This window comes from Chiloscyllium plagiosum, unplaced genomic scaffold (assembly GCF_037043375.1).
Source record: "Chiloscyllium plagiosum isolate Xiang-an unplaced genomic scaffold, Cpla_swu_hap1 HiC_scaffold_33, whole genome shotgun sequence".
NCBI lineage: Eukaryota > Metazoa > Chordata > Chondrichthyes > Orectolobiformes > Hemiscylliidae > Chiloscyllium > Chiloscyllium plagiosum.
Genome location: NW_028270171.1, coordinates 31,317,690 through 31,345,357, shown reverse-complemented (window position 1 = coordinate 31,345,357; position 27,668 = coordinate 31,317,690). Strand labels below are relative to the sequence as shown.

Here is a 27,668-nt window from a genome sequence, read left to right as displayed (position 1 = left end):
ATAGTCTACCCTGTACTTAAATCCTCCTGCAATAATGGCTAACATTTCCTTAACCTTCCAAATAGCTTGCTATAACTGCACATTAACCTTGAGTGACTTATCAGCAAGGACACCAAGGTCCCTTTGTGCATCTAATATTTCCAACCTCTTTGCATTTAAGAAGTACAGTACTCTGTGAATCTGTTTCTCCTACCAAAATGGAAAGTCTCAGACTTTTTTCACATTGTATATCATCTGCCACGTTCTAGCACATTCATTAAATCTCTACAAATCCTCCTGAAGATACCTTATCTCTTCCTCCCAACACATTCCCACTTAGCTTTATATGCTGGGTCTACTGTTGTTCATCATTTATATAAGTGATTTGAATGAGAATATAGAAGGCATTCTTAGTTATTTACAGATGACACCAAAACTGGTGGTATAGTGGATAGTAAAGAAAGTTATCTAAGAGTACAACCGTGATTAATTGGCTAGTGGTCCGAGGAACGGCAGATGGAGTGTCATGCAGATAAACGCGAAGTGTTGCATTTTGGTGAGACAAACCAGGGCACGATTTGCACAGTTAATGGTAGGGCTCTGGGAAGTTTTGCTGAACAGAGAAATCTAGGGGTGCAGGTATATAGTTCCTTGAAAGTGGTGTCACAGGTAGACAGGGTAGTGAAGAAGGTATTTGACACGCTTGCCTTTATCTATCAGAGCACTGAGTACTGGAGTTGGGACATCATGTTATGGCTATAGAAGAAATTGGTAAGGCCACATTTGGTGTAGTGCATTCAGTTCCGTCACAGTGCTATAGGTAGACTGTTATTAAACTGAAAAGGGTGCAAAAATGATTTACAAGGATATTATTAAGACCAGAACGTTTGAGCTATAGAGAGAGGCTGGATAGGCAGGGACCTTTTTTTAACTGAAGCTTAGGAGGCTGAGAAGAGACCTTGGTTAAAAACAATGACTGCAGATGCTGGACACCAGTTTCTGGATCAGTGGTGCTGGAAGAGCACGTCAGTTCAGGCAGCATCCAAGAAGCAGCGAAATCGACGTTTCGGGCAAAAGCCCTTCATCAGGAATAAAGGCAGAGAGCCTGAAGCGTGGAGAGATAAGCTAGAGGAGGGTGGGGGTGGGGAGAAAGTAGCTTAGAGTACAATAGGTGAGTGGGGGAGGGGATGAAGGTGATAGGTCAGGGAGAAGAGGGTGGAGTGGATAGGTGGAAAAGGAGATAGGCAGGTAGGACAAGTCTGGACAAGTCATGGGGACAGTGCTGAGCTGGAAGTTTGGAACTAGGGTGAGGTGGGGAAAGGGGAAATGAGGAAACTGTTGAAGTCCACATTGATGCCCTGGGGTTGAAGTGTTCCGAGGCGGAAGATGAGACGTTCTTCTTCCAGGCGTCTGGTGGTGAGGGAGCGGTGGTGAAGGAGGCCCAGGACCTCCATGTCCTCCGCAGAGTGGGAGGGGGAGTTGAAATGTTGGGTTGGTTGATTGGTGCAGGTGTCCCGGAGATGTTCCCTAAAGCGCTCTGCTAGGAGGCGCCCAGTCTCCCCAATGCAGAGGAGACCACATCGGGAGCAACGGATACAATAAATGATATTAGTGGATGTGCAGGTAAAACTTTGATGGATGTGGAAGGCTCCTTTAGGGCCTTGGATAGAGGTGAGGGAGGAGGTGTGGGCACAGGTTTTACAGTTCCTGCGGTGGCAGGGGAAAGTGCCAGGATGGGAGGGTGGGTTGTAGGGGGGCGTGGACTTGACCAGGTAGTCACGGAGGGAACGGTCTTTGCAGAAGGCGGAAAGGGGTGGGGAGGGAAATATAGCCCTGGTGGTGGGGTCTTTTTGGAGGTGGCGGAAATGTCGGCGGATGATTTGGTTTATGCGAAGGTTGGTAGGGTGGAAGGTGAGCACCAGGGGCGTTCTGTCCTTGTTACGGTTGGAGAGGTGGGGTCTAAGGGCAGAGGTGCGGGATGTGGACGAGATGCGTTGGAGGACATCTTTAACTACGTGGGAAGGGAAATTGCAGTCTCTAAAGAAGGAGGCCATCTGGTGTGTTCTGTGGTGGAACTGTTCCTCCTGGGAGCAGATACGGCGGAGGTGGAGGAATTGGGAATACGGGATGGCATTTTTGCAAGAGGTAGGGTGGGAAGAGGTGTAATCCAGGTAGCTGTGGGAGTCGGTGGGTTTGTAAAAAATGTCAGTGTCAAGTCGGTTGTCATTAATGGAGATGGAGAGGTCCAGGAAGGGGAGGGAGATGTCAGAGACGGTCCAGGTAAATTTAAGGTCAGGGTGGGATGTGTTGGTGAAGTTGATGAATTGCTCAACCTCCTCGCGGGAGCACGAGGTGGCGCCAATGCAGTCATCAATGTAGCGGAGGAAGAGGTGGGGAGTGGTGCCGGTGTAATTACGGAAGATCGACTGTTCTACGTAGCCAACAAAGAGACAGGCGTAGCTGGGGCCCATACGTGTGCCCATGGCTACCCCTTTGGTCTATATAAAATCATGAGGGGCATAGATAAGGTGAAAAGCCCAGGGTAGGGGTTCCAAAACTAGAATGTGTGGGTTTAAGGTGAGACAGGAAAGACTTAAAAGGGATATCACACAAAGGGCCATGCAGATATAGAATGAGCTGCCAGAGGAAGGGGTAGAGATGAGTACAATTACAACATTTACAAGATTTTTGGACAGGTACATGGATAGGAAAGGTTTAGAGGAATATGGGCCAAATGCAGGCAAGTGGGATGAATTCAGTTTAGAAAACCTGGTTGGTATGCATGAATTGGGTGAAAAGATCTGCTTCTATATGGCTCTATGTGGAAATATCACTTTCAGTTCTCACCTCCAAATCATTGTGCATAGCTAGGGCCCAATACTGGTCTTTGCAGTACCTCGAGGAGAAAGTGAGGACTGCAGATGCTGAAGATCAGAGCTGAAAATGTGTTGCTGGAAAAGCGCAGCAGGTCAGGCAGCATCCAAGGAACAGGAGAATCGACGTTTCGGGCATAAGCCCTTCTTCAGGAAAGGCATTCCTGAAGAAGGGCTTATGCCCGAAACGTCGATTTTCCTGTTCCTTGGATGCTGCCTGACCTGCTGCGCTTTTCCAGCAACACATTTTCAGCTTTGCAGTACCTCACTCATCACAGCCTGCCAACGTGAGAATGACCCATTACTTCCTACTCCCTGTTTTCTGTTTGTTAACCAATCGTTCTTCTGTGTGAGTACATAACCTCTTATCTCACGTGCTTTAATCTTTCTAAATTTATAAAGTGCCTTCTGCAATACCTACGTCTATCACCTTTTCTTTATTATCAATTTTGTTAGTAATACCTTCCAAATGGTTCAATAAGTTTGTCAAACACGATTTCCCATTCACAGATCCATGTGCTGACTAAATTCAATCAGATCATTATCAATCAAACATCTATTTATCCCATCCATTAAAATTGATTCTAACATTTTCTCTCACCCTGATGTAAAGCTAACAAGTGTGTAGCTCCCTGTTTTCTCTCTCACTGTCTTTATAAATAGTGAGGTGATTTCTTCATAGTTGAGACTCAACGTTAGCTTTACTGTATTTCCATGGATGCTGTCTGATCTGCTGTGAACTCCATGTGGGGTTTTCAGCACAGATTCCAGACAATCAGCACTCCTTTTCTCTTTCAGTCAAAATTGTGTTGATTGTTTGAAATTTGACTTTCTTGGATTTCTCTTGATGAGTGCAAGATGACATGCCTCACTAACGCAACTCTTTTATCACCAAGAAGCAAGGTACAAAAAGCAACTTTCCCTCCAAACCACTCGCCATCCTAGTTTGGATTCTGCCATTCCTTCATCGTTGCTGAATCAATACTATGAAATTCCCTCCCTCACAGCACCTGATGAGCAAACCTAGATTGCTGTTAAATTTTTAATCACTTAGAATGGGGTTGCAGGTTTCAATTCATTAATATGTAAATCCCAAAAATTCTTTCAAGTCAGAATTCCAAGAAAACTTAAGGTTTAATTTAAGAAAGGTGACATTTCAGCTCAGACAATGCATTAAAGGTATGAGGTTAGGTATCCCAACATGGAGTCAGACTGGTTCTATTTCCAAAGTAAGAATTGATAAAATGTCACATAGACTGACTGCTTACAGATTGTGTGCTTTTTGAACAAAATAGAATGTATCTGCAAAGACAAGTTCACCCCAAAGACTTTTATGTATGTGTGCATGCGTATGTCATCCCCCCATCAGACTTACCATGGACCACACTTTACAATCAGACTCATTCTTGGACAGACACATCTCCATCAAGGATGGGCACCTCAGTACATCACTCTACCACAAACCCACAGATAACCTCGCTGCACTTCTCCAACTTATTTTTGTTACTGTGGAAATAGAACCAGTCTGACTCAAGACTGGAATACAGACAGACTCTAACCTCACACCTTTAATGCATTGTCTGAGCTGAGATGTCACTTTTTTTATATAAAACCTTGTTATCTCAAGAATGTTACTTGAAAGAATTTCTGGGATTTACATGTTAATGAATCAAAATCTGTAACCCCATTGTAAGTGATTAAAGGCTTAACAGCAATCTAGGTTTGAAAAGTGTGATACTTCTTCAGGCTTATGCCCGAAACATCGATTCTCCTTCTCCTCGGATGCTGCCTGGCCTGCTGCGCCTTTCCAGCACCACACTTTTCAATTCTAGTCTCCAGCATCTGCAGTCCTCGCTTTCTCCTAGCAATCTAGGTTTGTTCAATATATCACATCAGTTGTATGGGTACTTTGATCTCTTAAATATAAATTCTGTGTCCTATGATCCTGCCCCACTAGCTACCTGACAAAGGAGCAGCATTCTGAAAGCTTGAAATTCCAGATAAACCTGTTGGATTATAACCTGGTGTTGTGATTTTTAACTTTGTCCACCCCAGTCCAACACTGACACCTCCACATTATGGCTGCCATCCAAGTAAGGATGGTGAGTGGCTTGGAGGGGAACTTGCAGGTGGTAGTTTTTCCGTGTATCTGCTACCCTTGTTGTTCTAGATTGAATGGTCATGGGTTTGGAAGGTGCTGTCCACGAATCTTTGACAAATAAGAGCACTGCATTTTTGTAGATTGTACATATTGCTGTTGTGTACATTCCTGAAGAAGGGCTTATGCCCAAAACGTCGATTCTCCTGTTCCCTGGATGCTGCCTGACCTGCTGCGCTTTTCCAGCAACACATTTTCACCACATTGCTGTTGACCGACTAATGTTTGTGAATGTGGTACCAATGAAGTGGGGTGTATTGAGGGGGAGGATGAAGGGGGTATATTGACAGGATGGTCAATAGCAAGTCTGAAGTGGAGTGTTGATGGTGAAGTAGTTGAGGGTAAGTGGACTGGAATTGAGGGAGACTGTCAGAAGAATTATCAATGTATTGGGCAATTGGAGCAAAGCAATGAGGTAAAGTGGAAGGGGTATCATCAGTTCTACAAAGGAGAATTTGTTTCTGCCAGTGACCCTCTCCTCCAAGAGTTTGTTTTGTTTAATAATCTCTAGATTGGGAAATACTTGCAAATTACTTCTATACTGCCTGTGAGGATGGTAGAGGCAGAAATCCTATAACAACTAAGTAGTTTTTGGATGTGCACTTGTGATGTTTCAGCATCAAAGTCTAGAACAATAAAAAATGATACATGAGAGAAGGGGACCATTTGGCCCATTTCATCCATGCTAACCCAAAGACACCTAGATGCCCTTGCTAATCCCAGCTTCCTGCATATCGCTCATAGCCCTGCAGCTTATGGCACTTAAAGCGCAGGTACTTTTTGAAAGAGTTTAGGGTCTCTGCCTCCACCACCAACTCAGACAACTCTTTCCAGACACCCACCATCTTCTGCGTAAAAACCTTTTTCCTTACATTTTCTCGAATCCTTCTGCCAAGTAGCTTGAAGCTATGATCCCTGGTTTTTGAACTCCTTGCCAAGGGAAAAAGATTCCTCCTATCTACTCTATCACTATCCCTCACGATTTTGTATACCTCAATTATGTCACGCCTCAGCCTGCATCTTTCCTGTAATGTGGTGACCAGAACAGCAAGCAATATAGTTGTCTTCTGCAGTTTAATTTTTATATCCTTACTTTTGTGTTCTACACCTGTGACAGTGAAGGAGAGCATTTATATGCCACTTTTACAACTTTATCTGCCTATGAGCTATGAGCCAAATGCTGGAAAATGGGATTAGAATAGTTAGGTGATTGTTTTTGACGGGTGTGGATGTGATGGACCAGAAGGCCTTTTGCTATGCTGTAGGTCTCTATGATGGTGTGCTTATTACGAAGCTCCAGATGAAAGAAACCTTCATTTTGAGCTGTAGCAGGTTTAGGTCATGTCCTAAATACTTCCTGTGTTGAGACTCTTTGTCACCTTGCCTGACTATAGTGTTTGAGATGTAACAACTGAAATGTCTCCCTTAATAGGAGCTGACCCCAGACTACTCCATGGAGAGCCACCAGAAAGACCATGAAAATTATGTTGCTGTGTCCCGGAACCGAAGACGTCGAGCCAAGGCACTGTTAGATTTTGAACGTCACGATGATGATGAACTGGGGTTCCGAAAAAACGACATCATCACGGTAGGTGTGAGTTACTACAGGTCTGACAAGCAATGCACTTTCGGACAAGACAGCACCCTTCCTTGGGGGATGTTTGCACAAACCACATACTGAGCAGAGCTTGCCGTAAAGCCTGAGCACTAATCTTGTGGATCATATGTTTTTCCTATATGGCTAGGATGGCATGAAGAAGATAAGTTGGGGCTTTTGTGGAGCATGCATGGAGATGAATGTATCAAAGGCCTGTTGGGCTGAACTTCCCTGGGTTAATGCCAATTATAGTATATGTTGTACTCCGAGAAATTACAGGGCACTGAATCCCTCCCAATGGGCTGTACAGAGACAACAACATCTTAAATAATATTAAGCCTTCAGTGAAGAAATTCATCAGAAAGCCTGAGACGTGAGAGCAATTGAACAAAATTTGACACGTTTGTCAAGTGGTTGCAGTGGTTGAGTATTTAGGGGATAGTGACCATAGTTCTAATTTTCAAAGTCATTATCAAAAGGAATAAGGATAGTGCAGAAGTTAAGTGTATATATTGGGGAAGGACAGTCTTAATATTATGAGACAGGATGAGCAATAATAGACTGGGAACCGCTACTTGCAGGTACTTGGAAAGTAGGGATCTTTTAAACATAGTATAGTGAGATTTCAGGGCCAGTGTTTTTCTCTGAGTGAAGGGAAGGCATATTGAAAGTTTGATAAAGAATAAAAAGGAAGCAAGTTTTAGGTAAAGATCATTAAAAACAGGGTAGAAAGTATAGAACGGATAAGGGGATACTTTAAAAAAAAAAATTAGATAGGCAAAGGGGCTTAGAACTATCTTTGGCAAATAGAATTGAGGAAAACTCCAAAGCATGTTGTAAGTATATTAAGAGTAAGAGGATAACCAAGGAAAGAATGGGGCCTATTAGATACCAAGGGGAACTATCTGTGCATGAGGACGTTGGTGAGGTCTTTTAATGAATATTTCTCATTTGGATTCACAAAGGAGAAGAACATGTAGCCAGGGATTTTAGTTGGAATGGTGACAACCTAAAGCATGTTAAGATGAATAAGGAGAAGGAATTAGATGTTTTAGTGGACATCAATGTGCACAAGCCTCCAGGCCCTGATGAGATGTATCCCAGGCTGATCTAGGAGGCAAGGAAGGAGGCTGCCGGGGCCCTAGCAAAGATATTTAATGTTTTGTTGGCCACAAGTGGAGTGCCAAGGTGACTGGAGGGTAGAGAATGTGGTTCCTTTGTTCGAGATGGGCAGCAGGGATAGGCTCAGTAATTACACACCAGTTAGTATGACATCATTCATAGGGAAATCATTCAAAACAAATTCTGAGGAACAGATTAATCAATCCTGTACAGGCAGAGATTGAGTAGGGTAATCATAGATTTGTTAGAGGGAAATCCTGTCTGACTAATTTACTTGTGTTTTTTCAAAATATGACCAAATATATTGATGAGGGTGGTGTAGTTGATTTGGCTTACATAGAATTCAGTAAGGCCTTTGACAAGGTTCCACATGGAAAGCTAGAAAAAAGGAAAGAGCCCCTGGGATCCAGGACAAGGTGGCAAAATTGGCTGAAGGTGGTGGTGGAGGGTTGTTTTTCTGATTGGAAGCTTGTGACCAGAAGTATACCACAGGGATCAGGGCTAGTATCCTTGCTGCCTTTTTTGTATGTTAATGTCCTGGATGTAAATGTAGAAAGTACAGTTAGTAAGTTTGTGGATGACATGAAAATTTATGGTATTGTTGATGGTGAGGAGGATAGTCTCAAACTACAGTTTAATGTTGATCAGCTGGTAAATTGGGCAGGGTAATGGCAGATGGAATTTATTCCTGATATGTTTGAGGTGATGCATTTTGGAAGATCTAATAAGGAAAGGATATATACAATGAATGGTAGATCCTTAAGAAGTATTGAGGAACAACAGGACCCTGGTTAGCACTGCTGTCTCACAGCGCCAGAGACCCGGGTTCAATTCCCGCCTCAGGCGACTGACTGTGTGGAGTTTGCATGTTCTCCCCTTGTCTGCGTGGGTTTCCTCCGGGTGCTCCGGTTTCCTCCCACAGTCCAAAGATGTGCAAGGTCAGGTGAATTGGCCATACTAAATTGCCCGTAGTGTTAGGTAAGGGGTAAATGTAGGGGTATGGGTGGGTTTCGCTTCGGCGGGTCGGTGTGGACTTGTTGGACTGAAGGGCCTGTTTCCACACTGTAATCTAATCTAATCTAAAAAGGATATGTGGAACAATCCATCTTCCGCAACTACACTGGCCCCACCCCCCACCTTTTCCTCTGCTACATCGATGACTGTATCGGCGCCGCCTCGTGCTCCCACGAGGAGGTTGAACAGTTCCTCCACTTCACCAACACCTTCCACCCCGACCTCAAATTCACCTGGACAGTCTCCGATTCCTCCCTCTCCTTCCTCGACCTTTCTATTTCTATCTCAGGCGACCGAATCAACACGGACATCTACTACAAACCGACCGACTCCCACAGCTACCTGGACTACACCTCCCATCCTGCCCCCTGTAAAAACGCCATCCCATTCTCCCAATTCCTTCGACTCCGCCGCATCTGCTCCCAGGAGGACCAGTTCCAAAAATGCACAACCCAGATAGCCGCCTCCTTCAAGGACCGCAATTTCCCCCCCCCGACGTGGTCGACGATGCCCTCCACCGCATCTCTTCCACTTCCCGCTCCTCCGCCCTTGAACCCCGCCCCTCCAACCACCACCAGGACAGAACCCCACTGGTCCTCACCTACCACCCCACCAATCTCCATGTACAGCGCATCATCCGCCGTCATTTCCGCCACCTCCAAACGGACCCCACCACCAAGGATATATTTCCCTCCCCTCCCCTATCAGCATTCCGTAAAGACCACTCCCTCCGTGACTCCCTCGTCAGATCCACACCCCCCACCAACCCAACCTCCACTCCCGGCACCTTCCCCTGCAACCGCAGGAGGTGCAAGACTTGCGCCCACACCTCCTCCAAGGCCCCAAAGGAAACTTCCATATCCGCCACAGATTCACCTGCACCTCCACACACATCATCTATTGCATCCTCTGCACCCGATGTGGCCTCCTCTATATTGGGGAGACAGGCCGGCTACTTGCGGAGCCTTTCAGAGAACACCTCTGGGACACCCGGACCAACCAACCCAACCACCCTGTGGCTCAACATTTGAATTCCCCCTCCCACTCCACCAAGGATATGCAGGTCTTTGGACTCCTCCATCGTCAGACCACAACAAAATGACGGTTGGAGGAAGAACGCCTCATCTTCCGCCTAGGAACCCTCCAACCACAAAGGATGAACTCAGATTTCACCAGTTTCCTCATTTCCCCTCCCCCCACCCTGTCTCAGTCAAATCCATCGAATTCAGCACCGCCTTCCTAACCTGCGATCTTCTTCCCGACCTCTCATCCCCACCCCAGTCTGACCTATCACCCTCACCTTGACCTCTTTCCACCTATCGCATTTCCGACACCCCTCCCCCAAGTCCCTCTTCCCTACCTTTTATCTTAGCCTGCTGGACAAACTTTCCTCATTCCTGAAGAAGGGCTTATGCCCGAAACGTCGATTCTCCTGTTCCCTGGATGCTGCCTGACCTGCTGCGCTTTTCCAGCAACACATTTCCAGCTCTGATCTCCAGCATCCGCAGACCTCACTTTCTCCTCTTATTGGTGATGGCCATTGCCAGACATTTGAATGGTGCAAATGTTACTTGCCACTTGTTGGCCCAGGCCTGGATACTGTCCCAATCTTGTTGCATTTGAACATGGACTGCTTCTGTATTGGAGGATTTGCGAATCATGTTGAATATTGTGCAATCATCGACAAACATTCCCAATTCTGACCTTGGGATAGAGAACATATCATTGGTGAAGCAGCTCAAGATGGTTGAGCTTAGTACACTACCTTGAGTTACTCCTGCAGAGGTATCTTGGAGCTAAAGATGACTGACCTCCAACAACCACGTGCGCAAGGTATGACTCCAACCATTGGAGAGTGTGTCCCCAGTACCCCACTGATTCCAGTTTTGCTAGGGCTTTGTGATGCCACACTTGGTTGAATGCAGCCTTGATGTCAAGAGTTGACACTCTCACCACTTCCGGAATCCATCTGTTTTGTCTATGTTTGAACCAAGGCTGTAACGAGGTCAGGGTCCCTGATCAATCCTTGCTGTCTAAGTGGAGATTAATTGTCTGCTTTCGAATTTTCTCCAATAGTTTTCCTTTCACTGATGTTAAACTCACTGGTCTGTAGTTTCCTGGTTAATACTACATCCTTTTGTAACATTGAACCATATTAATTGTCCTCCAATCCTTTGGTACCTCCTCTATGACCAGAGAGAATTTAAACATTTGGGTCAGGGCCCATGTAATTTCCTCTGTTGCCTCCTACAGCAACCTGAGATACAATTCAACTAGACCTGAGAGTCTGTCAAAACCTCAAATACTGCCTCACTATTTATATCAATTTGCTCAAGGACTTCACAATTATCATATCGTTATCCTTGCTGTTATCAATACTACTAAACTACTGCTATTAATAAATTTTAATAAAACTGAAGTCTTACTTAACCTACTACTACCTTTGGTAATTCACCTTTAGATGAAAACTTAAGGTGAAAAGAACTGCTCTCAGACTATTTGCTTGTTGTTTCCTGTTGCTACTTAACAGTCATTAAGTTTTCAATTTCCCAGTGTTTAACTAGACTTCTTTCCTTGCTGTACCAAATTTTCTCACTCAACATATGCCCAAGCTGTCTTACTCTGTCTTGTTGCACTCAGTGATGAGCTGCTGTAGTTTTGTTGTTGACAGCCAACTTTTGTATAACTTGCAAAGTGCTTGAATGAACAATAGAAAATCCAGAATTGAGCCCTGTGGAACCTCACTGGAAAATGCCCATAACCTTTGGGTACATAGCAAGCATGGTAATAGTGAGGTCATTTAAGATGACAAAATCAATTGACTGTGAATATGGGTAGGTGATTGAAATGGAGAGAGAGGTTAAGCCAAAATAGGAAAGTATGATGTGGTGAGATACAGTTTAAAATTACCGCGGTTCAGAACTTGTTCAATGTAGAGACGGAAGAAGGAGATATCTTAGTAAAAAACATGGTGCAATTTCAATAAGAGGTAAGAGTGAGGATTTTAAAGGAAAATCAAAGGGGTGGAACCAGCTAATTTGCTTAAAGGGAGCTTAAAGGGAAAGGTGTGATCTTATAGTACACTGCCACCATTTAATCTTGGAATGTACATCAACTTGTATAAGATATATTCTGTTTCTGAAATTTGTGGAAATGTGTTATTTAAATGCAATCTTTTCCTCTTGAGTAGTTTCTGTTTTAAATTTGCAGTCATATTTTTATTGTTGCGTTTCAAGTGTTCCTGCCTGACTGAGATCACCACTTGTTTCTTTCAGATTATATCTCAGAAGGATGAGCATTGCTGGGTTGGTGAGCTGAATGGGCTGCGAGGTGAGTAACATTACATTATTCTTAAGTCTGATCAAAGACCCCCTATACAAGAGGGACCACCAAATGAGAGGGTCTGCTAACCCAACCACCCTGTAGCACAGCATTTCAACTCCCCCTCCCACTCCACCGAGGATATGCAGGTCATTGGACTCATCCACCGCCAAACCACAACAACGCGACGGTCGGAGGAGGAGCGTCTTATCTTCCAACTGGGAACCCTCCAACCACAGGGGATGAACTTGGACTTCACCAGTTTCTTCATCCCCCCTCCCCCCACCTTGTCTCAGCCGAATCCCTCCAGCCCGGCACCGCCTTCCTGACCTGCAGTCGTCTTCTTGACCTCTCCGCCTCCATCCTACTCCGACCTATCACCCTCACCTTGACCTCTTTCCACCTATCACATTTCCAACGCCCCTCCTCCAAGTCCCTCCTCCCTACCTTTTATCTTCTCCTGCTGAACACACTCTGCTCATTCCTGAAGAAGGGCCTGTGCCCGAAACGTCGAATCTCCTGTTCCCTGGATGCTGCCTGACCTGCTGTGCTGTTCCAGCAATAAAGTTTCAACTTTGATCTCCAGCATCTGCAGACCTCACTTTCTCCTCTGCTAACACCAACCATGCTACAATATATTCCAACTGTGTATACGCGCATATAGGTATGCATCGTAAAGCCAATGTATAAAAATTCAAAACAATTTCATGTTATTTAAAGTTTTATTTCTCATTAGCATATTTTTCCCTTTTAATTTTTAAGGGTTAGAGTTTTGTTTTTTTTATATCAATTTTTTAATAACATTTTGCTGCTACTGCGCGTCCTCCTTAAGGTCAGCAAATTGCTGTTGGACAAGCTTTTGCCAAATATCAGCTGAGTGCAGCATTTTGCACTGCATAGCAAGTTTTGCCCAGTCAACATCAATAACTGCTCATTCCTGACAAAATCCATTAAGAAAAAGTCACAATTAAAGTTCATTTTTCTGTGTGCCAAGGTAATTCATGAACCAGCCAAGAGAGAGCCATCTTCAACAAATTTAAGTTATGTTATATTTAATGCCAGTTGTAGAATCTTGGAGTGACTGCTTCTAATGGTTGTTTCAAGTTTTCCTTTCGTCACCATTAGTAATAACGTTACATCCGTCTTGAGCTGCTTTTGACACACCTGACTTGTTGCTAGCCAAAAGTCAGTGTCTCTGTTTCACGCTGTCTTTCTCTGTTTCTCTTGGTTCTGCCTCTCTCACTCTGTCTCTATTTCTCTCACACTCACACTGTCTCACTCCCTACTCCTATCTCTTTCATGCTCTCTGCCTGTCTATTTTTCTCTCTGTCTCTCTCTCTCTCTCTCTACCTCCATTTTTCCCTATCTGTCTCTCAATTCTGTGTTTCACATTCTCTTTGTTTCTGTTAGTCTTATTCTCTGTCTCAATATTTTGTTACACTCAGTCTCTCTCTCTCTCATTCTGTCTCTCTTCCTTGCACTTTTCATCTCTGTCTCCCTTGGACTGTCTCCTTCTCACTCTTTCTCTCACTGTGTCTCTCCCTCTGTCTCTCCCTCTGTTTTATACTTGCTCTGTGTCTCTCACTCTCTCTTTCTCTCTGTCTTGCTCTCTCTGCCTCTCTCTCACTTTCTGTCTGTCTCACTCTCACTCCCTAGTTCTCTTACTCACTCAGTCCCTCTGTGTTTCACACTGTCTTTGCTTTTGTCAGGTTTTTCTGTTTGTCTCTTCTCTCTTTTGTTTCAGTTTCTTTGTATCTCTCTCCCAATCTCTGCCTCTCCCTATCTTTTTCCGACTCACTTTGTCTCTGTTGACACTCTCTTTGTGTCTCTTTGGCTTGCTATTTTTCTCTCAATGTCTTGTGTCTTTCAATCTCCACTCTCTGTCTTCCTCTTGCTGTCCATCTTCCCCTCTGTCTGTCTGACTCTCTGTCTGTGTCTCCCTCTCTCTCTATCACTTTGTCTCTTTCAGTCTCTCACTCACTCTCCTTCCCTCTGTGTCAGTTTGTCTCACTGTCTTTGCATCTCTCAGTTTATCCCTTTTTTTCTGATTGTCTTGTGTCTCTCAGTATCTCTCTGTCACGCCACTTTTCTCTCTCACTCCCTCTGAGTAGTCAAATAAAATGTGAAATGTGTGAAGCTCACTATCTTCCTACCCTCCCCCTCACCGTGAGGCAGCGTGGTGGCTCCATGATTAGCACTACAGCTTCACTGTGCAAGGGACTTGAGTTCAATTCCACAGTTTGTGCAAGTTCCACATAGACAGTTGCCATTCTCCTCATGTCTGTGTGGGTTTCCTCCAACAGTCCAAAGATATGCAGGCTAGGTGGATTAGCCATGGGAATTGCAAGGTTACAGGAGTAACAGGTAGGGGAGTAGGTTTGGGTGGATGCATTTCAAAGGGTTGGTGTGGACTCGATGAACCAAATGGCCTTCTCCCAAACTATAGGATTCTATGATCTGTTCTCTGTATTTTCAAATTACCTGCCATATTCAACATAAATAATCAAAGTTCGATTGAGTTCATTCAATCATTCTGGGTATTATGCAGTTAATGTGGAAAGGCAGACAGCAGTAGGCTTCATCCACTTTTGAAGGCCATATTGTAAAAAAGGCAGGATGTCACCCCAACTTAGTTTCTTACTGCCTGCTGTCCAAATGCTATACCCCATGATCCTCCCTACTCCCTGCGCTCTCAGATTCTCCGGCACTGTCAGTCATCTTCTCTTCCAGCTTCTCCTTACAATGTCAGCAGTGCCCACTATTGAGCTTGGTGCTATCAAGAGCAAGACTTGCTACCATGGAGGGACAGCTAGAACCCCCACTCTTACAATGTTTAGCCAGTTTGCAGAGAGTTACAACTGCGAGGCAGGCTCCTTTCTGGTGCATCAGCTGCTGACTGACTTTCCTTCTCTGGGAACAAGCAGGCCACACCCAAGATCCACTCCCCACAAAATCCAGGCCTTATCTGTCTGTCTCCCATCACTCACTTCCATTTCCTCTCCCTCTCTCTCTCTCATTCTCACTCCTGAGTGCAAAGAGCCAATTTCCTGCTTCAGTGCTGAGCTTGATATCCACTATTTGAGACCGTGCTCGGGGAAGGATTGCAGTGTGTGTATTTGATGCTTGCTTAACTGGCAAGTAAATCATATTTGCTATCATTGCAAACTACTCATTTTTCTTCTCAACAATTTGCAGCATTGCAAAGCTAACCAAAATTTGGTTAGACGTGCATTCTCTGCATGTGAATGGGCAGTACTGAAGCCTCAAATGTAAAGAGAGTTTACAACATGTCCAAGGAAGATTTGCATATTTGATTGAGTTAAAATTAGTTGTGCACCTTAATGTTCTATCATGTGCCTGAATATTCCTCAAATTTGTAATACTGAAGCTGATGTGAACGAAACATTTCTGGAAAAATTGAGCAAGCCTGGCAGCCGAGAGAGAGAGAGTAGACATTTCCGGTTAATGATCTGTCACCAAAAGTGGTCGCAAATAGTCTTAATAGTCTCTTTTGTATTGAACAGGATGTGAATTTAAATAATGGAAATTAAAAGATAATGTTTGTCCCAGATTGCAATGGAAATGAGAGGACTGTTATGTTTGCCTTAAATTAGTTCTTACAGAAAATCATATTAATTATACTGTGTTTGCTGCAACTTGTAGTGCCACAGGTCTCTGCACTGTTAATGTTCTTACTGAAATATTGGAATTCTTATACAGAGAATAAGTATTCCACACGCTATAATATCTTGATCCACATAAGGTTTTGCTGCATCTTGTTATTCATGTTTGACTTCTTCCTACAGGCTGGTTTCCTGCAAAATTTGTGGAGGTTCTGGATGAGCGAAGTAAAGAGGTAGGTTCAGTCACGACATGAATATGCGAAAATTGAGTATATCAGTCCTTCAGCTTTTGTGAATCATTGTATACAGAGAATAGTGGTAACTGTGCCTGTGTACCTCAAAACTAAAATGACTATCGCTTCTAACATGCATCCATGATGATACACTGCTACATTTTGTCAGACCCTAATTCTGCCATGGATTTGCATATGAACAGAATGTGCTGTACTTCTGATTTTTCTGTGATTATTGTTATTGGAGAGTGTCTTAGTGTGGACTGATTGCCGCCATGATCCAGAATCTGTGCTCCTGTTGAAATATTCCAGAACAGAGCTTTGTGTTAGCTAGAATTGTATGGTTGTGATATGAATGTCGCAAACTTTGGAATGCCCATGCAGTAATGTTGCACAAGTGAATTATGTTAATGGATCTCTGACAGCTCAGTGAGAAACTGTGCACACTGGATGGAATCATCAGGTACTAAACAGAGAATGCCAAGTTCATTATGCATTATTTCAAAGAAAAATGAGCTGTTTGCAATTTTTGGAAGTCATGCTAGTAATCAGCCAGAAAATCTACTCAAATACATTGCTCAGCACAAGGTGGCAGTCTTTACTGAATTGTCATGTTAATTGCAAATCATTTGCACAGTGGAACAGCCAGAGAATTACTGGGTGAGGGACGAAGAGAGTCAGATTCTCTTGTTGCTGTTCATTGTAAAGTCACTCTGATACATCACCATCAAGCCAGCAGAACAGCCCAAATTCAAAAAGGAGAGTTTGAGGAGCACCTCTCAACATGAGGAACTATACCAGTGAAGCTATGACACAGGACTACAAGTATGCTAAGCAGTGAAATCGGTATGTAACAACCAGAGTAAGCAGTCTCAGAACCAACAGACAAGGTCATAGCTCTGAGATTCTACCATATACAGTCATGAATGAAGGCCTTGTGAATCTCTCCATCCTCCGGGGTGACAATATGCAGCACCTGAGATGAAAAGAAGATGATGAAACATTCATACCAATCTTGAGCCAGAAGTGTCAAGTGGATGATTCATCTTGCCCTTCCCAAGAAGGTCTAATCATCAAAAGTGCCAGTCTTCAGTGAACTCGACTTGCTCCATGAGCATTTAAGAAATGACTAAAGACACTGGATACTGCAAAGACAGCAGGCCCTCACAACATTCCTGCAACTGAAGACGTGTGCTCCAAATCCAGCTGCACACCTACCCAATCTGTTCCAGTACAGTTACAACACTGGGATCCATCAAACAATGGGAAAAATTGCCTTCATGGGTCCTACCCACAAAATACCCAATTAAAATAAATGCCACCACCCCTTCAGGCAGCACATTCATACATGAAAGAAATTCTCTGCTTTCTGCATCGTGACCCACCAGTTGACCAATTGCCTGAAATCTGTCCTCTGGTTAAAGCTGCTTGGACAGCACCTTCTAAACCTGAGATTTCCACCGCTGAAGACAAGGACAGAAAGTGGTATCCTCCAAGTCACTCACCATCCTGTGTTAAAGCTGTATTGCCAACTGTTTACTGTCACTGGGTCAAAATCCTGGAACTGCTGACAGGACAGCAATAGTTCAAAAGACTGCTCTCTACCACCACCTTGAGGGCAATTAGGGATGAGCAACAAATGCTGAGTTACCCAGCAATGACCATGTCCCATCAACAAATTGAAAAAAGCACAGTGGGGAGTGTTTGGTCAGAATTGACAGACTTAGGAGCCTTTAAACTGTGTAACTGAATAGTTACGCCCTGTAGATGAGGCTGGTGTGCAGAGCATTTGACCTGTGTCTGTTCTTCCATTGTGAAAAAATGATTTTCTACTTTTTCGGAAATCAATTCATCTGCCTTGATCTCCATTTGCTCCTTGATCTGCACTTTATGGCTTCCTGCCTCCACGTGGCACTTGGTCCTCTGACAAGAAATAACAGCAGCCACAGCAGCAGTTGCATTCTCATAAGCCACATGCCAGTCAACAGAACAGAAGAGAGGAACACAGAGATCCAGCTTACAGGACGTGAGACCTTCATAGGAGGGCCTGAATCTCTCTCAGCACCTGTAAATGCCAGGATCACTGAGGCCCAGGCTTTCAAAGCAAACCATTGCTTGTATCTGCACCCTCCTGGAATAAGACCTCCTCCTTAGTGGAACATGTGGAATGCATTTTCACTGACCGTCAAGGTGGTATCATTTGAGGGTGCTGTGCAGATGTTGTGCTGTTCTCTACCTTTCCATAAAGTTCTGCACCCTCTTCTTGCCTGGAGAGAATATGGAGAGTTGAACGTCAGGAATAAGTTAGTGGAGAAATGGAAAGAGCAACCCTTTGTAGAGGGTGACTGAGAGTGTGGGCAATCTTTTTCAGCTGGCCAGCATTTACTGCCCATCCATAGCTGCCCTTGAGAAGGTGGTTATTAGCTGCCTTTTAGAGTCATAGATTCATACAGCACCTATATCCATGCCGACCAGGTATCTTAAACTGAGCTAGTCCCATTTGCCTATGTTTGGCCCACGTCCCTTACATCTTTCCTACTTAAAAATCACACAACACCAGGTTATAGTCCAACCTGGACTATAACCTGGTGTTGTGTGATTTTTAACTTTGTACACCCCAGTCCAACACTGGCATCTCCGAATCATCTTTCCTATTTGTGTACCTATCTAAATGATTTTTAAATGTTTTAATTCTACCCACATCTATCATTTCCTCTAGCAACTCATTCATACATGCACCACAATCTGTGTGAAAAAGTTACCCCTCCGGTCCCTTTTAAATCTTTTCCATCTCCCCTTAAACCTATGCCTTCTAGTTTTGGACTCCCCTATCCTGGGAAAAAGGCCTTGGCAATTCACCCTATCCATGCCCCTCATGATTTAATAAACCTCTATCAGGTCATCCCTCAGTCTCTGACATTCCAGGGAAAACGTTGCAGACTATCTAACCCCTCTTTATAACTCAAACCCTCTAGTCCCGGCAACATCCTTGTAAATACTTTCTGTACCATTTCTAGTTTAACAACCTCTTTCCTATAGCAGGGTGACCAGAGTTGTTCACATTATTCTAAAAGTGGTCTGACCAATGTCTTGTACAGCTGCAAATGCTGCTCCAACTCCTGTACTCCATGCTCTGACCAATGTATACAAACATGCCAAATGCTGCCTTCACCCTGTCTACCTGCAATGCCACTTCCAAGGAAATATATATCTCTACCCTTAAGTGCCTCTGTTCAACAACGCTCCCAAGAGCTGTACCTTTAACTGTGTAAGTCCTATCTTAGCCTGCTTGGCACACCCTCCTCATTCCTGAAGAAGGGCTTATGCCCAAAACGTCAATTCTCCTGCTCCTTTGATGCTGCCTGATCTGCGCTTTTCCAGCAACACATTTTTCAGCTCTGATCTCTAGCATCTGCAGTCCTCACTTTCTCCCACTGTGTAAGTCCTACCCTGGTTTGTCTTACGAAAATGCAACACCTCACATTTATCTAAATTAAACTCTATTTGCCACTTCTCAGCCCATTGGCCCATCTGATTAAGGTACTCAACGATAATCTTCACAGACCACTATAACATGAATTTTGGTGTCATCTACAAACTTACTAACTATACCAAATAGTCGATAGAAATTATGAACCAATAGTGGACCCAGAACCAATCCTGACAGCATATCGCTGGTCACAGGCCTCCAATCAGAATAACAACCCTCTACCATCACCCTCTGCCTTCTACCATCAAGCCAATTTTGAATCCAATAGGCTATCTCTCCCTGGATCCCATGCGGTCTAACCTTACTAACCAGTGAATAAATAAAGTTTACTATGCGAGACCTTGTCAAAGGCCATGTAGACAACGTCTACCACTCTGCCTTCATCTATCTTCTTTATCACTTCTTCAAAAAAATTTAATCATATTTTTGAGACCCGATTTCCCACATGCAAATCCATGTTGACTATCCTTAATCAATCCCTTTTCATATGTAAATCCTATCTCTTAAAATCACCTCCAACAACTTACCTGCCACTCTTGTCAGATTCGCCTGTCTGTAGCTCACTGGCGTTTCCTTGCAGCCTTTTTTAAACAATGTCACGAGATTAGCCACCCATCAGTATTCCGGCACATCACCTATGGTTGTCGATGATGCAAATATCTCTGCAAGGGGCCCAGCAATCTCTTCCCTAGCTTCCCACAGTGTTCTGGGATACACGTGATCAGGTCCTGGGGAATCTTCCTTTATTTGTTTTAAGACCTCCATCATCACCTATTCTGCAATGTGGACTCTTTTCGAAGCATCACTATTTATTTCCCCAATTTCCCAAGTTTCCATCTCTTTCTCCACAGTAAATATTGAGGCAAAATATTCATTTAGGATCTCACTCATGTCCTGTGGTTCCACACATAGACAGCCTCATTGATCTTTAAGGGACCATATTCGCTCCCTAATTACTCTTCCCACAATGTACTTGCAGAAACTTTTAGGATTCTCCTTAACCTTATTTGTCAAAGCTATCTCTTGACTCCTTTTTGCTCTTCTGATTCCCCTTTGTAATGTACTCCTACTCCCCTGATATGCCTCCAGGGATTCACTTGAACCCAACTGTCTTTACCTGGCAAATACCTCCTTTCTCTTGACCAGAGCAGTCTCAGTATCTCCAGTCATCTGGTATTCCCTACACGTAGCAGCCATATTCTTCACAATAACAGGAACATGCTTTCTCTGAACTCTTGTTATCTCCTTTTTGAAAGTCTCCCACATGCCAGATGTCCCTTTACATCCGAACAGCCTCCCCCAGTCAACTTCGAAAGTTCCTGTCTAATACCATGAAAATTGGGCTTACTCCAGTTTAGAACTTCACCTTTCAAATAGGCCTATCCTTTTCCATAACTGTCTTAAACTAATAGAATTATGATCACTGGTCCAAAGTGCTCCCTCACTAACACTTCAGTCACTTGCCCTACCTTAGTTCCCAAGAGAAGGTTGAGTTTTGTTTCTCTAGTAGGGACTTCCACATCGCTACAGTCCACAAGATGTAGCTTGACTCAAAATGCCCTTGGGAAAATAATTCCAGGATTTTGACCCAGCAACTGTGAAGGATTGGTGATTTGTTTCCAAGTCAGGATGGTAAATGGCTTTGAGGGATACTTGCAGGTGATGGTGTTCCCATGTCTCTGCTTCTGGATAAAAGTGGTCATTAGTTTGGAAGATGCTGTCTAAGGAACTTTGGTGAATTTCTACAGTGCATCTTGTAAAAAGTACACATTGCTGCTACTGAGCATCCATGATGGAAGGAGTGGATGCTTGTGGATGTGGTGCCAATCAAGCAGGCTGCTTTGTCATGGATGGTAGGAGAAAGTGAGGACTGCAGACGCTGGAGATCAGAGTCAAAAAATATGGTGCTGGAAAAGATTGGTTCCACAGGTCGTCGCAACATCGAAGGACCTGTACTGCACTGTTAGTTCTGTGTATTTCCTAATGAAGACCTTATGCTAGAAACTGCTGCTGCTCAGATGCTGCCTGACCAGTTGTGCTTTTCCAGCACCATACATTTGGAATTTGTCCTGGATGGTGTCAAGCTCCTTGAATTTTGTTGGAGCTGCACCCATCCAGGTAAGTGGGAGGTATTCCATCACACTCCTGACTTGTGCCTTAAGTGCAAGGCTCTGGGGAGTCAGGAGGTGAGTTGCTCACTTCAGTATTCCTAGCCTCTGACCTGCTTTTGTTGCCACTGTGTTAATGTGGTTGGTGGTAACCCCCAAGATGTTGTTAGTGCAGGATTCAGCAATGATAACACGATGGAATGAAAAGGGGCGGTGGTTAGATTGTCTTATATTGGTGATAGTCATTTCCTGGCATTTTTGTGGCACAGATGTTTCTTGCCACCTATCGTTTCCAAGCCTGGAGATTGTCCATATCTTGTTCGATTTGGACATGGACTGCTTCAGTGTCTGAGTAGTCGCAAATGGTGCTGAGCATTGTGTAATCATCAATGAACATCCCCACTTCTGACCTGATGGAAGGGAGGTAATCAGTGAAGCAGCTGAAGATGTTTGGGCCCAGGACACCACCCTGAGGATTTCCTGCAGAGATGTCCTGGAGCTGGGATGACTGTTTTTGCGTAGAACCTCAGGAGATGGGAGAGATATTAAAGGACTGTTTTGTGTTAGGTTTTTTACTGTTCAGGAAGAAATGGAGACTAGAGAACTCTGGGAAATAAATATTGATATTTGAAAGCAGTTCACATTACAGAAGAGGAAGTGCTGGAGATCTTAAAAATTATAAAGGTGGATAAATCTCCAGCACCTGATTTAGTTTATCCAGGGTGTTGTGGGAGGTTAGGGAGGAAATTGTGGAGCCCCTTGCAGAAATATTTGTATCATCTATAATTACCGGTGAGGTGCCAGATGACTGGAGAGTGGCTAATGTTATGCATTTGTTTAAAAAGTTGCATTCTTTTAAAAACAGTTTTGTGATTTACACATGAAAGAAGTGAAACTATCATGGTATTCTAACAGATGAAAGGCTTAACAGACATTCAATTTTTCAATATATAATTTCAGTTACATCACACTGTAAATTTTTGCTATAAATTCTGTGTGTTAGGATTGAGCCCTCCACTACTACCTGATGAAGGAGTGATGCTCCAATAGCTAGTGTGCTTCCAATTAAACCTGTTGGACTATAACCTGGTGTTGTGTGATTTTTAACTTTGTACATCCCAGTCCAACAACACCGGCATTTCCAAATCATGGAGAGACAAGGAATGAGTAGGGGTAGTCAGTATGGTTTTATGCAAGGGTAATTGTGGAGACTTGTGACCAACTGTTTCCACAGGGTTCGGTGCTGGGTCTACTTATGTTTGTCATTTATATAAATTATTTAGATGAAACTATAGAAGGCATGATTAGTAAGTTTGCACTTGACACCAAAGTTGGTGGTATAGTGGACAGTGAAGAAGGTTATCTAAGATTACAAAGTTAAATATCACACAACACCAGGTTATAGTCCAACAGGTTTAATTGGAAGCACACTAGTTTTTGGAGCGCCGCTCCTTCATCACCTGATGACAGCTACCTGATGAAGGAACAGCGCTCCAAAAGCTAGTGTGCTTCCAATTAAACCTGTTGGACTATAACCTGGTGTTGTGATTTTTAACTTTGTACACCCCAGTCCAACACCAACATGTCCAAATTCAGATTACAAAGAGATCTTGATCAATTGGGTCAACAAGCTGAATGGTGGCAGAAGGAGTTTAATTTGGATCAATGCTAGGTATCGCATTTTGGTAAAACAAACAAAGACAGGGCTTAAACAATTGAAAGTAAAGCCTTGGATGGTGTTGTAGAGCAGAGATACCTAGGACTTCAGGTGCATAGTTCTTTAAAGTTTGTATCAAATATCAATAGAGTGGTTAAGAAAGTGTTTAGCACCCTTGCCTTCAGCCAGGAGTTGGGACATTACACTGAGGTTTTACAGGGTATTAGTATACCAGAACAGGCCTCACTATGTCCAGGTCTGGTCGCCCAATTATAGCAAGAATATTACAAAGCTGGAGAGGGTTCAGAAGAGATTTACCAGGATGTTGCTGGAAATGAAGGGTTTGATCTATAAGGAGAGGTTGGAAAGGCTGGGACTTTTTTTCACTGGAGCATAAGAAGTTGAGGGGTGATCTTGCAGAGACTTATAAAATCATGAGGGGTATAGATAAGGTGAATGACAGGTATCTTTTTCCTAGAATGGGGGATTTGAAGATTGGAGGCATTTTTTAAAGTAAGAGGCAAAAGATTTGAAAAAGACGTGGGGCAGTTTTGTTTAGAGTGGTTCATTTGTTGAATGAAACTAGAGGAAGTGTGGGATACAGATACAGTTATGACCTTTAAAAGATATTTAGATAATTACGTGAATAGAAAATGTTTGGAAGAATATCAGCCAAGCACAGGCAGGTGGGACCAGTTAAGTTTGGGATTATGGTCGACATGAAGGGTCTGTTTCCATGCTCTGTGACTCTATGACCTCCAACAACCACAAACATCTTTCTATGTGATAGGATGACTCCAACATGTAGAGAATTTGCCCCTGATACCTGTTGAGGGGAGCAACAGGTCAACGGGTTCTGGAGCACAGGTCTTTAGTACTATTGCCAGAGTGTTGTCAGGTCTTCCCCCCACCCACCCATAGCCTTTGCACTGTCCAGTGCCTCCAACTGTTTCTTGACATCATGTGGAGTGAATAGTATTGGCTGAAGACTAGTATCTGTAATGCTGAGGACCATCAGAAGAGGCCAACGTGGATCATTGTAGTTGACAAATTGCTGCAAATGATTCAGCCCTGACTTTTGCACTGTGATCTTCCATACTGAGGATGGAGATATTTATTTCTTTAATTGTTCACCAACATTCACTTGGATGTGGCAAAACTGCAAAGCTTAGATCTGACATGTTGGCTGTGTGATTGCTTAGACCTATCATCTCATTTTAGATACGCCTGGTGCAGCTCCTGACTTGCAGTCCTGCACTTTTCAATGGTGTGAGGTGACACAACGGTGAGGTTGAGTCCAAATGTTCAGGTGCTGAGAGAGAAGCATGCGGATCACAAAAACAAAGTGTTGGAGCATCACAGCAGAACTGACAGCATCTGTGGAGAGACAGTTAATTTTTTGAGTCTGATAAGGCTTGTCCTACTCCAGATAGATCAATGTGTAACAATAAAGTGTCATACAGCATGCTGGGTAGAGACAAGCCTTATTTACATGACAATAACTGCTTTGTTTTGAAAGATTTTCTTTGCTGTGTGTTTGTGACTTATGGTGTGGTTTATATTTTTGTTGACAGTATTCGATGGCTGGAGATGATTCAGTAACAGAGGCAGTAACAGACCTGGTCCGAGGATCACTCTGCCCAGCACTCAAGGCAATATTTGACCAGGGTTTAAAGAAACCATCAATCCTCGGTGGGCCTTGCCATCCTTGGCTTTTTATTGAAGAGGTAAAGAAGTTGACTATGGATTCTGAAAAACATTTGAATGACAATAGACAATAGGTGCAGGAGTAGGCCATTCTGCCCTTCGAGCCTGCACCACCATTCAATATGATCATGGCTGATCATCCTTAATCAGTATCCTCTTCCTGCCTTATCTCCATAACCCTTGATTCCACTATCCTTGAGAGCTCTATCCAACCCTTTCTTAAATGAATCCAGAGACTGGGCCTCCACTGCCCTCTGGGACAGAGCATTCCACACAGCCACCACTCTCTGGGTGAAGAAGTTTCTCCTCATCTCTGTCCTAAATGGTCTACCCGTATTTTTAAGCTGTGTCCTCTGGTTCGGCACTCGCCCTTCAGCGGAAACATGTTTCCTGCCTCCAGAGTGTCCAATCCTTTAATAATTTTATATGTCTCAATCAGATCCCCTCTCAGTCTTCTAAACTCAAGGGTATACAAGCCCAGTCGCTCCAGTCTTTCAGTGTAAGGTAATCCCGCCATTCCAGGAATTGACCTTGTGAACCGACGCTGCACTCCCTCAATAGCCAGAATGTCTTTCCTCAAATTTGGAGACCAGAACTGCACACAGTACTCCAGGTGTGGTCTCACTAGGGCCCTGTACAGCTGCAGAAGAACCTCTTTGCTTCTATACTCAATCCCTCTTGTTATGAAGGCCAGCATGCTATTAGCCTTCTTCACTACCTGCTGTACCTGCATGTTTACCTTCATTGACTGCTGTACAGGAACACCCAGATCTCTCTGTACTGCCCCTTTACCTAAATTGATTCCATTGAGGTAGTAATCTGCCTTCCTGTTCTTGCCACCAAAGTGAATAACCATACATTTATCCACATTAAACTGCATCTGCCATGTATCTGACCACTCACCTAACTTGCCCAGGTCACCCTGTAATCTCCTAACATCCTCATCACATTTCACCCTACCACCCAGCTTAGTATCATCAGCAAATTTGCTAATGTTATTGATAATACCATCTTCTATATCATTGACATATATTGTAAAAAGCTGCGGTCCCAGTACTGATCCCTGCGGTACCCCACTGGTCACTGCCTGCCATTCCGAAATGGAGCCGTTTATCACTACTCTTTGTTTCCTATCAGCCAATCAACTTTCAGTCCAAGTTAGTACTTTGCCCCCAATACCATGCGCCTTAATTTTGCTCACTAACCTCCTATGTGGGACTTTATCAAAAGCTTTCTGAAAGTCCAGGTACACTACATCTACTGGATCTCCCTTGTCCATCTTCAGAGTTGCATCCTCAATGTTTGAGATATTTCTCAGTTTTTGTACATAAATTATTTGTGTTGTGTCTCTCACTATGGTTTTTCTTCTGCTTTTCTCTCCCTACCTATACTCCTTCCCAAAATACTGTTTCTCCTCTATCTATTGACTATCTCAGCTTATTCCTTATTTCACAGGCTGCTGGAAAGGAAGTGGAACGGGACTTTGACTCTGTATATTCTCGACTAGTGCTGTGTAAAACATACAGGTACATTTTACACTTTCTTACCAGCTTGAACAGTGTAGTGGGGCCTATATTCTGCATCTCATCCTGCACTGTATCTTCCTTGGGAATATTTGATGGAGGCAGTGCAAAGAGACCTTTACTTTCGTTTAAAAGTGTAGAGGGAGCTTCACGTTGTATCTAACACCGTGCTGACCCTGTCTTGGGAATGTTTGATGGAGAAAGCGTAAAGGGAGTTTTACTTTTAGCTTAAAAGAGTAGAGAGAGCTTTTATTTCAGTTGATAAGAGTAAAGGGAGCACTACTTTCTGTTTAAAAGAGTAGGGAGAACTTGAAAGCGGAGAGGAAGCTTTACCATGTCTCTCTCCCCATGCTGTACCAGTCATGGGAGTGTTTAATGGGTACATTGTAGAGACAACTTTACTTTCCATTTAAAAGAGTAGAGGGAGCTTTTCTAATTCTGTTGTGGAACATGGGTGTTGCTGGCTGCCAGCATTTATTGCCCGAGGGAAGGTGGTGGTGAGCTGCCTTCTTGATTCGCTCCAGCCCATGTGCTTTACTGTGTAACTAATCGCATGGTATACCTCCCCGGGACTGTTTGATTGGGATAGTATAGAGAATTCACCCACCATCTATCACAGAGGATAGAGGGTAGCAGTGGAAGAATATTTTTCAGATGGAGATCTATGACCAATGGTGTGCAGGGATCAGTACTGAAACTCTTGTTCTTTGCCATATATATGAGGAGAATGTAGGTGGCCTGATTAGCAAATTTGCAGATGATACAAAGATTGGCGGAGCTGTGAATAGTGAGAATTGTCGGTGGATACAGTAGCATATAGATAGCCTGAAGACTTATGCAGATGGAGTTTCATTTGGACAAATGTGAGGTGATGCATTTTGGGAGGTCTAATGCAGGAGGAAAGTATACAGTAAATGACAGAACCATAAGTAGCATCAACATACAGAGATCTAGGTGTACAGGTCAACAGTTGCCTGAAAGTGGGAACATAAATGGTGGTCAAGAAGGCATATTGAAGCTTGTCTTCATCGATCGGAATATAAGAGTATAAACATTGGCACATTGTGTTGTTGTATAGTTGTGCTGCATAGAACTTTAGTTAGGGCATATTTGGAATATTGCATAGTTTTGGTCGGTACACTGCCAGAAGGATATGGAAGCTTTGAAGAGGGTACACAAAAGGTTTACCAAGATGTAGTCTGCTTTGGAAGGTATTAGCTATGAGAAGAGATTGGATAAACTTGGTTTGTTTTCACTTGAACA

General features: G+C 43.6%; 1 protein-coding gene across 1 annotated transcript in view; it reads left to right on the top strand.

The window, feature by feature from the left end:
* The window catches only part of sgsm3 (small G protein signaling modulator 3), a 191,309-nt gene that overhangs the window by 121,213 nt on the left and 42,428 nt on the right, over positions 1-27,668 (top strand). The window contains exons 14-18 of the mRNA XM_043680029.2: positions 6,443-6,598; positions 12,019-12,073; positions 15,871-15,920; positions 24,750-24,902; positions 26,338-26,408. Of these exons, the coding sequence (XP_043535964.2) occupies positions 6,443-6,598; positions 12,019-12,073; positions 15,871-15,920; positions 24,750-24,902; positions 26,338-26,408 (485 nt within the window). The remainder of the gene's footprint in view (positions 1-6,442; positions 6,599-12,018; positions 12,074-15,870; positions 15,921-24,749; positions 24,903-26,337; positions 26,409-27,668) is intronic.